Here is a 14,579-nt window from a genome sequence, read left to right on the forward strand (position 1 = left end):
CCACGCAACGCCACTCACCCACGCAACGCCACTCACCCACGCAACGCCACTCACCCACGCAATGCCACTCAGCCACGCAACGCCACTCAGCCACGCAACGCCACTCAGCCACGCAACGCCGCTCAGCCACGCAACGCCGCTCATCCACGCAACGCCGCTCACCCACGCAACGCCACTCACCCACGCAACGCCACTCACCCACGCAACGCCACTCACCCACGCAACGCCACTCATCCACGCAACGCCACTCATCCACGCAACGCCACTCATCTATATGCAAAACGAAAAATGGCAAACTCTTCTATTGCGAGACCTATTGCATTTTCAATGCTTGTTTGTCTTCCACTCTTTTCCTTCTCCCTTTCCCCCTCCTCCACTTCTCCCTCATCCTCCCTCCTCCCTTCTCTCTTCAATCTACATCCTACCATTCTCTCTTCCCCAAACTATCTCTAATCTCCCTGTCCTCTCTCATCTACCCATGGTTGGCACTGGCCCCAGTGGTTGGAGTTAGCATTACTAATAAGACTCTTTAGTTGACAGAATATGCAAATATGCAACTAAAAGTTTGTAAAATTAGGTTGGATAGTGTGAGAGGCTAACCAACTTGTATATGTGATATTGTAACTTAAAAATCCACACTGCACTTTATACATGTTAGATTGTGTTTTTTAGATGTTTTATTGAACTCTGTGTTTTTATAGAATATAATGTTTACTGGTAATGTGCTTATGACTTTATGTATGCTGTGCGTCTGAACCTTTTTGATATGAAATACAATTTGTTAATTTGTATGTTCCAAATGTACACTTTTATGATTCTTTTCGAATCGAATAAAGTTTTATGATGATGATGATGATGATGACTCTATTTCCATCCAAACAAACCCTTTTTAGCAACATTAAGATAATGAAAGACCGGGTAAAAAACATAAAGTTGTAACCTGTACCATGCAGTTTGCAAGCAGCTCTTTGATAACAATTCATAGGTCACCTGGTTATATTAGGATTGTAACTTATGACTTGCGAGTAACAAAAGGATCTCTGTAACATAAGCAGTAACCCACCGAGCTATCCACATAAATACAGTTCTGTGATTTGTATCGTACACCTTCTTTGCAGCAGACATATTAACCCTGTGGATTACTTTATGAGAAGTCAAAACTACCACTAGACAAAGATACATCGCTCTCCAGCAGGAACTTTAATCACCAGAGTTATCTTGATATTTTTATTGTTGCCTGAAAACTGCTGAACACACAGCACAACCCTAAACCAGCCGTGCTCCATAGGCATCCTGAACTCTTGTATGCAATAATGAACGCAAAAGAGGCTTGGTAAAAAAGTATTTGCCAAGTTTTTAAACAAAATAATCCAGTTCAACCTGTTTATTTCACACTGCCCCGAATTGGCCTCCTGAAATGCTCAATTCTTAACTTAAAGGAAGCAGCAGCCCCTTTGTTTTTGGTGCATGTCCTGGGCCTCCTACCCAACCTGCCACACACGAAAGAGGAGTTTTCACCCCTGCCAAAAGAGGAGTATTCACACCTGCCTCGTGGCATCGGCGAAATGTCCTTTTTTTGTCCCTTTTGGTCCTGAAAGTGGCCAGGGCATTCCCAGAGACAGTCTGGGCGCAGAAAGAGGCAAAGCCTAAAGGGAACATAGGTCACAACACTCCCTGCCACCCCTTGTAGCTCTAGGTTCAGATCATTTTGCTGTTCTGTCTCAATTATCCTCCATTTACAAAGCAAGGCATGCTGTTATCACCCTCTAACCCTACCTCACTGGTAATTTTTCCTCTGTTTTATCGTTATGGAAACTCCAGCCCCTCAACTTGAGGTCTGCCAGCTCAAAGAGAACCTTCAAAGGGTGCAAAGAAACCGCTCATCACCACTCTCCACCTCTCAAACCTCACCTCGCCCCACCTCCGATATTCTTTAGACAAACTACATCATCCCTTCAAGGAGTACTGAGTAGCTGATGGGTTGTCATGGAAGATCTCCCTTTCCACCCACCGCCTTTCAATACTGGACAAAGTCCTATATGTCACTTCTCATCTAGCCTTGGGAGGTTAACCAAAAAAACAAAGATGTTAAAAAGATAATTTCACAGTGTAACAAGGCATCACAAGAAAAGCAGTAAGAACAAAAATTGAACTTTGTATTTGTCACCATGCGTCTCTTGGGTTTGTGAGCATGCATTGAATGTCTACTTGATAGAGCAAATATAAAAGCTTCAACGTGATTGTAATGTGAATTAGTTTCAATATATTGCATGATTGTAACAGAAATATCTTCTACTTCACCTCTCAGCTATTTCAGTGGAAGCAGCTGGAGAATTTATACTTCAGAGAAAAGAAATTTGCTGTAGAAGTCCACGATTCACACAGGTGAGATATATTACACATAACTGCCATGTCACAGCCATTGAAGTGCATATGCACCACCTGATCCATTTGCCTTCTGTTTAAAACTCCAAAACAAAGCTGTTGCTTTATTTCATATAGAATAGAATCTGGGCACTGCGGTCTCAGCCGCCTATTCATAAGCAGTGGTTTGGCACAGAATAATACACTTTCTCTTTTAAACAATATCAATTATTCATTATGTATTGATAATCTGCTTTACGGTTTGTTTAACAGCTGAAGGTCTTTAGTTAACATAATCACATCGACCTTCTGCAAACAGTGGGTCTATTCAAAACCATCCAATATTTCCCTAGCCTTATGCTTTTTATGCTTAAATCCTCACAACAATGTTAATCTACTTCATCACCCAACCCCCAGCTCAGGCAGCCCCAGTGCCTACAGGTTAACCACCCTATGAAAAATAATTGCTGTTTTATACCTCCATAGTAAGGGATTGGCTACCTGTTGTCTGCTGGCCCTTTACTACAGTATTCTTGCAAGAGGCATTTATCAGATACTTTTAAGATTATCTTGAAGACAGATGTAACATGGATCCCAGAAAATCGAGCTTCCGTGCCTTCATAGCACTGACATTTTAGTCTTTGTGAGAGGCACGAGATCCTGGCCCAGGTTCATGCAAAGTTGCTGCTTCTACTTCTCCTTTCCTACCCTCCTGCTGCATTTCACACCATTATGAGGTATTTTAAAGCACACACCTAACCGAAAGGCAGTGGAGCGCTGTAAAAGTCAGAAGCAAAGATATACAGCCTGATTCATGAAGCGAAATTGCGCCCGCAATGGCTGCGAAAATGCAATTGCGGGTGCAAAACACGGAATCGGCATTCAAGTACAAAATAGCGAATTCGCAAACACAGAATAGCGATTTAAATTGCGATTACGCTATAATAGTCGCAGACTCCGGGTAGTCGAGCATTAGCGATACGGAAATAGCGACCAACCACGGAATCTGCGAAATGAATAGCGAAACGCAATATTGTCTCAATCGGCATTCATGAAAATAATACAATAGCGAAAAAGCGCAAATTCGCACGTTTGCGCGGCGCAATTTAAGGACAACTCAAAGCAGGTGGTAACCATAAAAGCCATGATTAAGTAAAATTTGAAAAACTGTTGGCCAATCACCAACAGGTCCAGGCCTGACCAATCACACATAAGGACATTCAGCAGCAGCAGTAGGCGTTCCACAATGCCAGGGATGTACATGGTGGTGAGGCGGCGAAGGCTACAGCGAGCAGCACGGAGGAGACGCATGAGGCAGGAAAGGATTTACCGGCAGCGGGTCACCTTGCTGGGCCAAACCAGAGAACAGATTTATGCTAAATACAGGCTGAATGGGGAAATGATCACCTGGCTGATACAAGAACTCGACCCCATCATGCAGCACCCAACTAGGCGAAACAATTCTGTGCCTACACATGTGCAGGTATTGTGCAGCCTGCACCTCCTGGCCTCCGGCAGTTTCCAGGGCATAGTAGCCGCTGCTGGGGGGATATCCCAGCCCACCATGTCACGCTGCCTCCACACTTTTGTTGACGCCATGCTCAGCCAGCTCCACCGCCACATCACATTTCCCACGAGCCAACAGGAATTGGACCTGACAAAACTACAATTTTACAATGTCGCCCATTTTCCCCATGTCCTCGGCTGCATAGACTGTACCCACGTCGCCATCTGCCCACCAGCTGCCACGGAGTATATGTACCGCAACAGGAAGTCCTACCACTCTCTCAACATACAGATGGTCTGCAATGCCAAGACCATCATCACTGACATTGTGGCCCAGTACCCAGGGAGTACCCATGACTCCTTTATCTTCAGGCACAGCGGACTCCACACACGACTGCTCAGGGGAGAGTTTGGGGAAGGACACCTACTTGGTAAGTACACTTTGTCGACAATGTCACATTGCTATGAAGTAACTGCGCTGCACAGGCAATCAACATCTGCTCCTCTCATTCAGGTGACAGTGGCTACGCCCTACGGGAATACCTCCTGACCCCTTACCTCAACCCTGCCACACCTCAGCAAAGGCGCTACAATGTTGCGCACATCCGGACAAGGAACTGTATAGAAAGGACATTTGGCCTGCTCAAGAGCAGGTTCTGTATTCTGCACAAGACAGGTGGGGCGATGTATTACAGTCCTGCAGCGTGCTGCCGCATTGTGGCTGTCTGTGCAATGCTTCATAACATTGCAACCAAGCGCCGGATACCTGTTGACATCTCAGGCAGTGAATCTGAGGGGGACGACCGGCCACCAGCACATGCGCACCATGCACGCGGGGAGAACCCAGCTGAAGGCCACAGACGTCGCAACCACATCACAGCGAACAATTTCTAGCCCACCCTCTTCCCCCAACCCACATATCACAATTGCATGCAAAATGTAATGATTACACAAGGCTAATGTGTGCAGCAAAATAAATGTATTTGTTTCATTCACAAGAATAAGGTTATGGTTTCAACTATTTACAAATTACAGTATTCCTGCATACTGCAGTGTGAAGAAGGTTCTTGGCAGGCTTAGCGTCAGCCTGTGGCAGTGTCCCTCAGACAGTGTCAAAGGCGCCTCCGGCGCGTAATGCCCAGGCGCCTGTGAGGCTCATCCTCATCCTGGGCAGCTGTACCAGGCGTTGCCCTGGTGCTGCGCCTAGGTGGCGGGACCTGCGTGGCAGATTGGCTGCTCACGCTGGAGGCACCCTCACTGGCATCGTCTCCCCCTACAGTGGCCGGTAGCACAGGTGTGTGAAGTGCCGTCACGGCGGTGGTTAGGTGCTCGAGGACCCTGGTTATGTCCTCGCAGCACTGGACCAGTTGGTGCTGCTGGGTGAGAGAGCGCCGCGACAACTGGGTGGTGGCATTTGCTGCCACATAATTCGACCTACTATAGGACGACAGCCGGCTCATTAGCTGGTAGTGGCGCCTGCTTGCTACACTGCGGTGTTTGATGAGCGCAGCAGTGTTATCCTCCATGGCTGCAGTCATGCGGCACATGGCCGCCGTCATGCGGTCCATCTTGTCTCCAACTCCCGCCACATTGCGGACAATTTTATGCAGCTGGAGCTGGATGGCTCCTTGCTGCTGCGACTGGCGCTGGTGGATTCTGAGCATGCGCCGCTCGACGCTCATACAGGCATGGAGATGCCCATTGCCCCTCCTGCTGATCGGCCGCTGTGTTGCCGCAGGCCCAGATCTCGTTGCACGAGCTGCAGGTGGTGGCGCAGCAGGTGTTGCTGGTGCGGCAGGAACTGGAGGCACATTGGTGGGGTGCCTGGCTTTGGCAGCCGGTTGGCCGGCAGATGCAGGAGCAGGTACGGTGGGGGGCCTGGCCTTGGCAGCCGGTTGGCCGCCAGATGCAGGAGCAGGTACGGTGGGGGGCCTGGCCTTGGCAGCCGGTTGGCCGGCAGATGCAGGAGCACGTACGGTGGGGGGCCTGGCTGCTGGTGTTGGTGCAGCGGCAGATGCAGGAGCTGGTACGGTGGGGGGCCTGGCTGCTGGTGTTGGTGCAGCGGCAGATGCAGGAGCTGGTACGGTGGGGGGCCTGGCTGCAGGTGTTGGTGCAGCGGCAGGGGCTGGTGCCTGGGTTTCGGGTAGTGATTCCTCCTCCTGGGCCTCCTCATCAATCTGCAGCCTCTCGCTGTCACTGCTATCTGCGCCACCTGTGAGGGTAAGTGGATACTCATTAGTTGCATGTGACTGTCCGACGTGCAGATGTTACATGCATGCTGGGTGACATTCCCTGGATGGCTGTGGATTTGCGTACTTTGGAACCTTTCTGGCTGCATTGTGGTACTACTACATTGTGGACATACTACATCTCCCACAATGCTTCAGGGCATTTCCTGATGCACAACATAGGCATGACTAAGGGCCAATGAGTGAGCCTATTTGGTCAGGGACGGTCATAGGGGACAGGGTCGCAGTCGCATGCCACTTACCTTGGGTGTCTTGGGTGGGGCGGGAGGAGTCCAGAGGGGTCACGCCAACGCACGCCTCCCTCTCCAAGGTGTTCTCAACCTGGTCCTCCAGGGGTGTGTTGGGTGGGACTGTCGGTCCGCCACCTCCAGTGCCCGAAGCCTCACCAAGCCGCTCCGCCACCCTCTCCTTGGCACGACCTCGGAGGTCGTACCAGCGCTTCTTTAACTCCTCCAATGACCTATCGGCCACACCCACCGAGTTAACGCTGGAGGCTATCCCCAGCCAGATCCTCCGCTTGTCCTGCTCTGGGACCTTCCTGGAGTTCAGGCCGAACAGCCTGTCATGGTTGGCCACCACCCCTTCAATTAGGTTCTCGAGCTCCTGCTCTGAGAACTTGAGCTTGCGCTTTCGTCCGGCGCTGTTGCTGGGGCCAGGGACAGGTTCCTCAGACATGGCGGTCGCTATTTCTGGCGTTTCTGGAGTCGCTATCGGTGGTTTGGCGTCTGCTTTCCGACGTGCTCACTCGTAGGTTAGCGTCACTGTGGTGTTTGGGGGTGGGAACTGCCTGCTTCCTGGTTGTGATGTCATCACGGTGCTCGGAATGCGTCTTCCCGTTTTCCCGATCGCGCGAGAATGCGAGTCGCATTCCCGGTCGCACGGGATTGCGAGTCGCATTCCCGGTCGCACGGGATTGCGAGTCGCATTCCCGGTCGCACGGGATTGCGAGTCGCATTCCCGGTCGCAGGTAGCCGGGAATAGCGATTTTTCTGCGTTTTTAGTTGGTCGCTAACGGCTTTAGCGCCCGCGTGCGAGTCGCTATTTTTTCCCCGAAAAGTACATGAATGCCGTTTTGCGTTTCCTCTATAGCGAGTCGCTATAAATCGCTATTAGGGACACGCAAAACGGCCCGTACATGAATCAGGCTGATAGTCCACGAGTGATTGGAAGGTAGCCGGGTTCAGAGAGCAGGAGCGGCCTGTCACTGCCTTGTGAATACAGTGTCTTTTAAAGAGGTCTGTCTTTCAATTGTTTCCTTCATTGGAGCAGGTAAGTGCTTGAAATGGAAATTAAAAGAGTATTCTCTGTCTCAGAGCAATTATTTTCTACTGAGAAGTGCCAGTACTTTCCCATTATAACTGTTGTATCTGTGTTGAGAAGTGCAGATTCTCTCCTTAAAAGTTAAGGAAATGCATGTGTTCAGTGCCTGATAGCACCTGCCCATTTAAAGCGTTGGCAGTCCTGATGGGTGCTGTTACACTACCTGGGTGCACATATGAAAAGGGTCAATTGCTCTCACAATACCTATTTGACAGACTGCAAACTGCCACATAATACACCTACCTGAGACTTGATCTCCTTCAACTGAGTCCAACACTTAAAAATTGGCCCAATTAACTACTAAGCACATTCTCATCTACTTTGGGTTGTCACAAAGCTCTACATTGCACCCATTCTTTCTGTGTTATCCCTCTTGAGTCAGCGCGGAGACCGATGTCTTCAACAGTTTGCCAAAGCTAGAAAACTGACATTACAGTGTCTGTCCCAGCAAGGATTTAATTTCCATCCCTAAGAAACTCATTTCCCAGCTGACATTTATTGAGCAAGAAAGTACAACATTGAAGAGAATACAAACAGAACCCACAGCACACAGACAAGACCTCCTTCTTCATCAACTAATTATTACCTTCATCCCCCAGACCAAAAAGCCTAACAATATAACAATATAACAATATAACATGACAACAACCTAATCAAGTCCCCCTACGTCAGAACAGTGACACAAAATGGTGTCCACTGACTCTGCCTGCTCCCATCTTTAGCACCTTTGTAAACTAAGGCTTGCTTATTCTCACACACTTTCTACTGCCCTCCCCAGTTGCCAGCTTGATAGACTACAGACAATGTAATACACTAGTGCCAGGATTGTCACCAGCAAGTGTGAGTGTCCTTGTAGAATAGGGATTGCTGCCCATCACATCAGTGCTGCCCCAGCAAGTAATTGATGAAGAATACACCAGATCTTGAAATCATGAGTGTTGCATACCACTAGCCCGGCCGCATCATGTGAATTTACTGAACCCCATGTATCCCAAAATTAAGGTGCTGGGTAGGATATCGCCGGGTCACTTAGTACCGCGACCGTGCTCTCTCAAAAAGGGGGAGCATAGGTTGCTGCCGGCCTTATAAAGCCTTGGCCATTGGGAGCGGAAGTGTCGCCCCACTTGCTTCCTAGGCTTCCTTTCCCACGACTTACGAAAAGAGGGCCATGGAGCCCGCCCTGTGCTACCCACAGCCTCTCGTGCCTTGGACCAAACCGTTGTGAGAGCACAGGAGGGAGGAGGATCAGAGAGGGTCCAGGTCCTGGCACCCTCACGGGTGTGCTCTCAGTCCATAGGCCATGTTGAAATTTATCATAATCTGAACTTCTAAACTGTTTAAATGGTCATTAATAGGGGGACTAGAAACTCAATGGTGCAATATTTTTGGGTAAGATGAGTAAACACGCTGTGATCTACTATGGTAGTGCAGATTCCTTTCTATCAGCAATGTAAAGTGTCCACTCACACAGTGGACCGTGCAATTTGTAACAGGTGGGGGCAGTACCGAGAACTATTCAATGAAGATAGGTTAGATTAAAAAGCCTGAAATCTGTCTTCGTCTCCCATTTTATAGCAAAGGCCACTGGAATAATGCGGCAATGAACGGCCAGATTATGCCGTTTTTGCAGCAAGAAAAGGCAATTTGTGTGATCTAATGTGGCTGATTTTGTGTGGTATTGTTTCAAAATGTTGTCATTTTAACACACATTATGTAGCAGATGGTGGATTATGCTGCAAGTGCTACATCTGTAATCACGCACAGAATACCATTGCGGCAGAATTGCATTATACAAGTGGCTGTGGTTCATATGCTGCATGTTTGTCTCTGTATTTACAGGTTTTCCCCCCATATATTTGTTATCTGATTTAGGCAATCAGTCTCATCAGTAGTTTGATAGTAAATGTAATGTAAATTGCCTGCCAGATGGCTCAGAGATTTAAGCACTCGCCATTGAACTTGGTCTGATCTAAAAGCTGATTCCTAACAAAATCAATTCAGTCTGTCATCCTTCAGATATAGATACATTGAATACCATTAAATTGGTTAGTAGCAACATCTTGTATTTACATCTCTCGAAAATGGCGAAAACTAAAAAAACGATTCTTATGTAAATACAAAAAACAAGCTTTATGTTTAATCTAGGCAGTTGAACATGTTAACTTCATTATTCACATCTAAATGATGTGTTTGTGACAAAGAATACATGAAGCTCGAGAGACTTGCAAATCAGTAAGACCTGGTGAAACACTACAGAGTGATTTAATGCAAAGCTGGCATCTGAACTTTCACAATACTGCACAGTGATAAAAAAAAAGTATCTATTGTGTAGTGCAGGCTGCCTTTGTAATGCAGGAACCAAAGTATTCGGTGTGCTCCAAGGGCATCGACGTGGATGTGATGAAGTAGAATAGCACACATTTAAAGAAATATTCATGTTTTGTGAGAGAAAAGTAATTTCTAGAGTTATTGATTGTGTGGTGTGCCTGTCTACCCTCGGTCCGGACCCCAGTGGGCAGGACACTGCTGACAGCAGGGCACAAGTTGGGGTACCACGCAGATGGACGGCGTCCCCCCACTTATTTTACCGGGGGGACACCATCTCCCCTGCCAAACAGCTGGACTTTACTCTTTGGCCTTTCTGGGACGAGGAGCTCGGCACCTTTCGTGACGTTACTTCCTGTTGTGGGGTCACTTCCGGTGACAGCGTCCCCCCACTTCTTTTTTTATAACTTGTGCCCTGGCTGACAGTAGTTGATGCCTTTGGCGTTAGTGTGTGGTTTGTGTCAGGAGGTATTGTGCAGGCCTCAGTTTGTATAGCACACCGCTGATCCTGAGTGTGGCGCCTGTCACCCGACACATTTGCTTGTGCAGCTCGAGTGGAGGTTGTGAGTGGGCCTGCGCTGACCCTGGCATATGCTTCTCCCCCCTCCAGGATCTCGGGGTCCAGGAGAACCTTCGGGCAGAGCGGGCTGGTGGTGCAGACCTGGTATGCCAGCAACTCCCTGATCAAGACCATCTGGGTGATGGCCATCAGCCAACACCAGTTCTACCTGGACAGGAAGCAGAGCAAGGTGAGCGGCCAGAGACGTCTCCGGGGGCCACGCGGGATCCGCGCCGCGTGTGCATGGCACAGGGCTGAGAACCTAGATTCATGGATACAGGATGTGACGAGGTGGGGGGAGCTGGGGTGTCACAGTACTGACAGTGTAGCATATTTTGCACATCCACTCCCTTGTGACTGCTCTTCATATTCAAGTACACGTGACATGCCCTGAAACAAACAACATTTTTTATTTTTTATTTATTTTAAAAGTTTTATATAGCGCTAGCTAGACCCGTAGGTATCAGATCGCTTCACATACACATTGTGAAAAACAGAAGGGCTAAACATTACCTAGAAGGCTGACAGTAAGTAAGCAAACCACGGATAAAGAATACAGCATGAACAATAAATAACTGTGCAACGGAGGGGGAGAGAAAAAAGAAAACAAGGGGATTAGCATAGGTCGTTCACCAACAATCCTTGAATGGGAGTCAACTCGGAATATTGAGGTCTAGGTTAGTTGACGCTGGTCAGGAAAGTATTTGTTAAGGAGATGGAGTTTGAGGTCCCTTTTGAAACAGGAGAAGGAGGGGTTGCATCTGAGGACTCCAGAGAGAGTGTTCCATATCCTGGGAGCGTTGCCAGAAAAGGATCGGTATTGGGTGGTTTTCTTTTTCATTTTTGGCGGAATGAGAAGCACTGGATGTGAAGCAATGTATCTAAAGGGACCCTGGTGAAAAAGGACACGTATATCACACTTGCATTACCAAGTGTCTAGCATTGTACCCAGCTCACGAGGGCTGTATCAGTCATTAAGGCCCTCTACCCGAGTTAGGGGCCCGAGCCACAGGCAGAAGGGCTATGAATGCCCTCGGGTCGGACCTCTATCTCTCATCGGGGCCTTTAACAGTCATTATAGCCCTCGGCAACGGGCCACAATGCTATATCTTGGCACCATTTACTGGATGGCATCTTTAATTGTGGGTCAATGCATAATATAGACAGTTAAAACCAAACACATTTTGCACAAGCCAGCCACCCCTGCTAAAGAGGAGACTTTTTTTAATAACTTTTTTATTTTCTACATTTCCCATCTTGTATTCTATGTCTCAATTCGGAAACAGTATCTCAACGCAGATCATGTCCCTGATTTTGCACAAGCCAGCCACCCCTGCTAAAGAGGAGACTTTTTTTAAATAACTTTTTTATTTTTTATATTTCCCATCTTGTAGTCTATGTCTCAATTCGGAAACAGTATCTCAAAACAGATCATGTCCCTGTTCATTAAAGCCTTTTTGTACCCCAATCGGCCCAGCAAATGTGGCTGTGTATGAAATAGAAGCGTAAACACCCCACTGCCGATCCCATGTGTCGCCCACATGCCCCCGTTTAGATTTAGCGCGAAGAAGCAAGCGCCCCTGCTGCAGCCCCATCCATGGTTCACCGATAGCCCCCGGCCTGTCACAGGCATGCAAACAATTCGAGCCGAATTTAAAGATGCGAGGGCGCTAAGGGCCTTTGAAGGCAGAGTGCGAGATGTCACGCGGCGTGACCTCTGCACCCGGCAGACGGAGACTAACGGGGCTGTGCTTTCTTCTGCAGGCGAAGATTCCCTCGGCTCGAAGTCTGGACGACATCGCGATGGAGCTGAGCGAGACAGGCTCCCCGAGGGGGGCCAAGCTGGTGACCCTGGAGCTGAAGAACCCCCTCATCATGGCCAGCAATGGAAGCTTAATCTCTTCAGGTAATGTTCATTCGGCAGACGAGACGATTGGGGGCCCGGCCCTGCTGAGTTATTTGTTCTTTTTAAAGTTTTGTAAAGCGCCGCGACTTGGCAGAGGAAAAAGAGAGTCATAGCGCTATACAGGGTGGAAGACAAACCTCAGCCCAGGGGGAGGAAGTAAATACGATCATGTGAAACCAGAGTACATTTTGTCGGAAAAGATGCAGGTAATGTGTAGAAGGAACTATAACTGGAGAAAAATCAAAAATGTGAAGCCTGGAAACCCCGAGAGATGAAAAAAAGTCCAGGTATCTGGTGTAGAGGAGTCGGGAAAAACTCCCTCGGCCTCTGTGTATGCAGTCAGAGTACCCTCCTTTCGGCCCCACCCAGTTCTACCTGCTCAGCAGAGAGGCCACGAACAGAAGGGCCCCAAACACCCTTAGAGATTCACTGCAATTACAATGTTCCTTTCCCGGTCAGCAGAGATGTGCTTAATTCACTTCAGCTGTGCGCCCCCTGACATACCCGCAAACCATTATTTTTAATTTCTGGAGTCCAAATAGCGCCCTGTTTAACACTAATCACGGCTTCACACTGCTTTACCACATTCAGTGGCACTGCCCCGCCCCTTTAATAAAGGCTGTAGTAGAATTGGCCTTTTACGTAGCGCACACCACAGCCAGATTTGCCTCTGGGCGCTTTAAACATAGAAGTGATTTAGAGTGACAGTAACCTTTACTTTAACATAAAGTGGGCATTGTTCACCGCCTTTGTCTGTGTCCGGGGTTAATGTTGAACAACCTCTAATAAGTAGGGGGCTGTAGAGCTCTCTCCGCAGGGGTACCCCAAGCCCCCAGGCAGAGCTCTTAGTGGAATGTGCATTGAATGGGCTACATGTGTTCAATGCTCTCGCACCACAGGCACCAGAGAGCCCCCCAGGGTCACTTGCAGGCTCCAGTGGGTTTCCGCCCTGTCTATCCCGGCAGGAGCCAGGGAGCCCACGAGGCTGGAAGGATGCGTGCATTACCAGGCTCCTCTCGGTACCCTGCACCCCGAGATAGGCGCCCCGTAAAGTATGGCTAGTGTACGACCCCATCTGACACGCTCCAAGTTTCCAGCCCAGGACGCTCTTTTTACAGACCATTCTTTAGTGTCAGATAGCTCAGGGGGTTGTACTCGCTCAACCAAGATCACACAATGCAGGACCCAATTAAATGGTATAGGAATGCTTGAGGTTGGATAAGGCGCATCCCTGTGACACTGGTCTTATTGTAGCCCCACAACAGCAGCAGAGCTGACAACAGTCCATGCACGCCTCAGTATCTAACTTTCCCTCCAGTGAAGCAGTGTACAAACATACACTCCTTATTTAGACTTTTTTTGGGGGGGGAAATTTGATATTTATCACTTTCTTTGGCAGACTCCAGTTAACCATCTCTCTCTCTCTCACAGTCTGTGATGTTAAAAAGGGGCCATTGTGTTGTAACAGAAAGTCACAATAATGGAAACTGCGTGCTTTGTAAGGAAAAACATTTTCATATAAAGGACTACAGTCTACGGCAAATTATTAACTGTGAATGAAAGAACACCTTCACACAAAATATATTAAAAATGCACAACTTCTAGAAAAAAACGCCTCCTATTTTAGTTTTGGCTGATCCCACTCTGGGTGTTTAGAGGAATCGGTTGTCTAATACAGAATTTCAGCCAAGATTCACTCCCAAGTGAACATCAGTTTTTTTGCCAGTAAGATATTTTTCTTTCTCGCAACTTCCTGTCTATTTTTGAGGAATAGAGGGTGTGGGGGGAGGGGGTGTTGTTGGATGCTATAATCATACATGCACCTTTGGTACCAGCGGCATGGTACCTAAGCTGCAACATACCCATTTGAGGCTCAGCTGTGCTGGCAAATTCCTTCACCCTTCTGATATGGACAAATTAAGCTACATTGTGTTGTGCAATAGAAACACTTGTGAACTACACTTTGTATTGGTAAAAGTTGAATAAGCAGGTGTTATCAAAATATAACAGCGTATGATAATGAAAAAAAGCCATATTGCTGTAGTTCTTTTGCACTTCATAACCAAAAACAACATGTTTGATAGCTACATATAAAAAAGACTATTTCACATAAGTAATTTATCATCTTAACAGTATTTGCGCTGTAAAATAGTATAGCACCCCAAAATGTTTTGAACTCTGGATTCTCAAACCATGAAGAAGCTATATTTGCCTGGCTGGTCTCAATATCTGCACACTGCACTCCAGCCTGCCCTCAACATCTGCACCTCGATGCCGCCTGCCCTGTGCCTGGTGTGAGGCAGCTTCCTTAAATCCCCCACCCATTCTTCTGCTCTGTTGGTGGGGCATT

General features: G+C 47.9%; 1 protein-coding gene across 3 annotated transcripts in view; it reads left to right on the forward strand.

Moving 5' to 3' along the window:
- Positions 1-14,579, forward strand: part of FRMD4B (FERM domain containing 4B) — a 596,661-nt gene that overhangs the window by 550,004 nt on the left and 32,078 nt on the right. For all 3 annotated transcript variants that reach the window (XM_078661469.1, XM_078661468.1, XM_078661470.1), the window contains exons 12-14: positions 2,309-2,385; positions 10,375-10,513; positions 12,088-12,229. In XM_078661469.1, the coding sequence (XP_078517595.1) occupies positions 2,309-2,385; positions 10,375-10,513; positions 12,088-12,229 (358 nt within the window). The remainder of the gene's footprint in view (positions 1-2,308; positions 2,386-10,374; positions 10,514-12,087; positions 12,230-14,579) is intronic.

Source organism: Lissotriton helveticus, chromosome 9, assembly GCF_964261635.1.
Source record: "Lissotriton helveticus chromosome 9, aLisHel1.1, whole genome shotgun sequence".
Classification (NCBI taxonomy): Eukaryota; Metazoa; Chordata; class Amphibia; order Caudata; family Salamandridae; genus Lissotriton; species Lissotriton helveticus.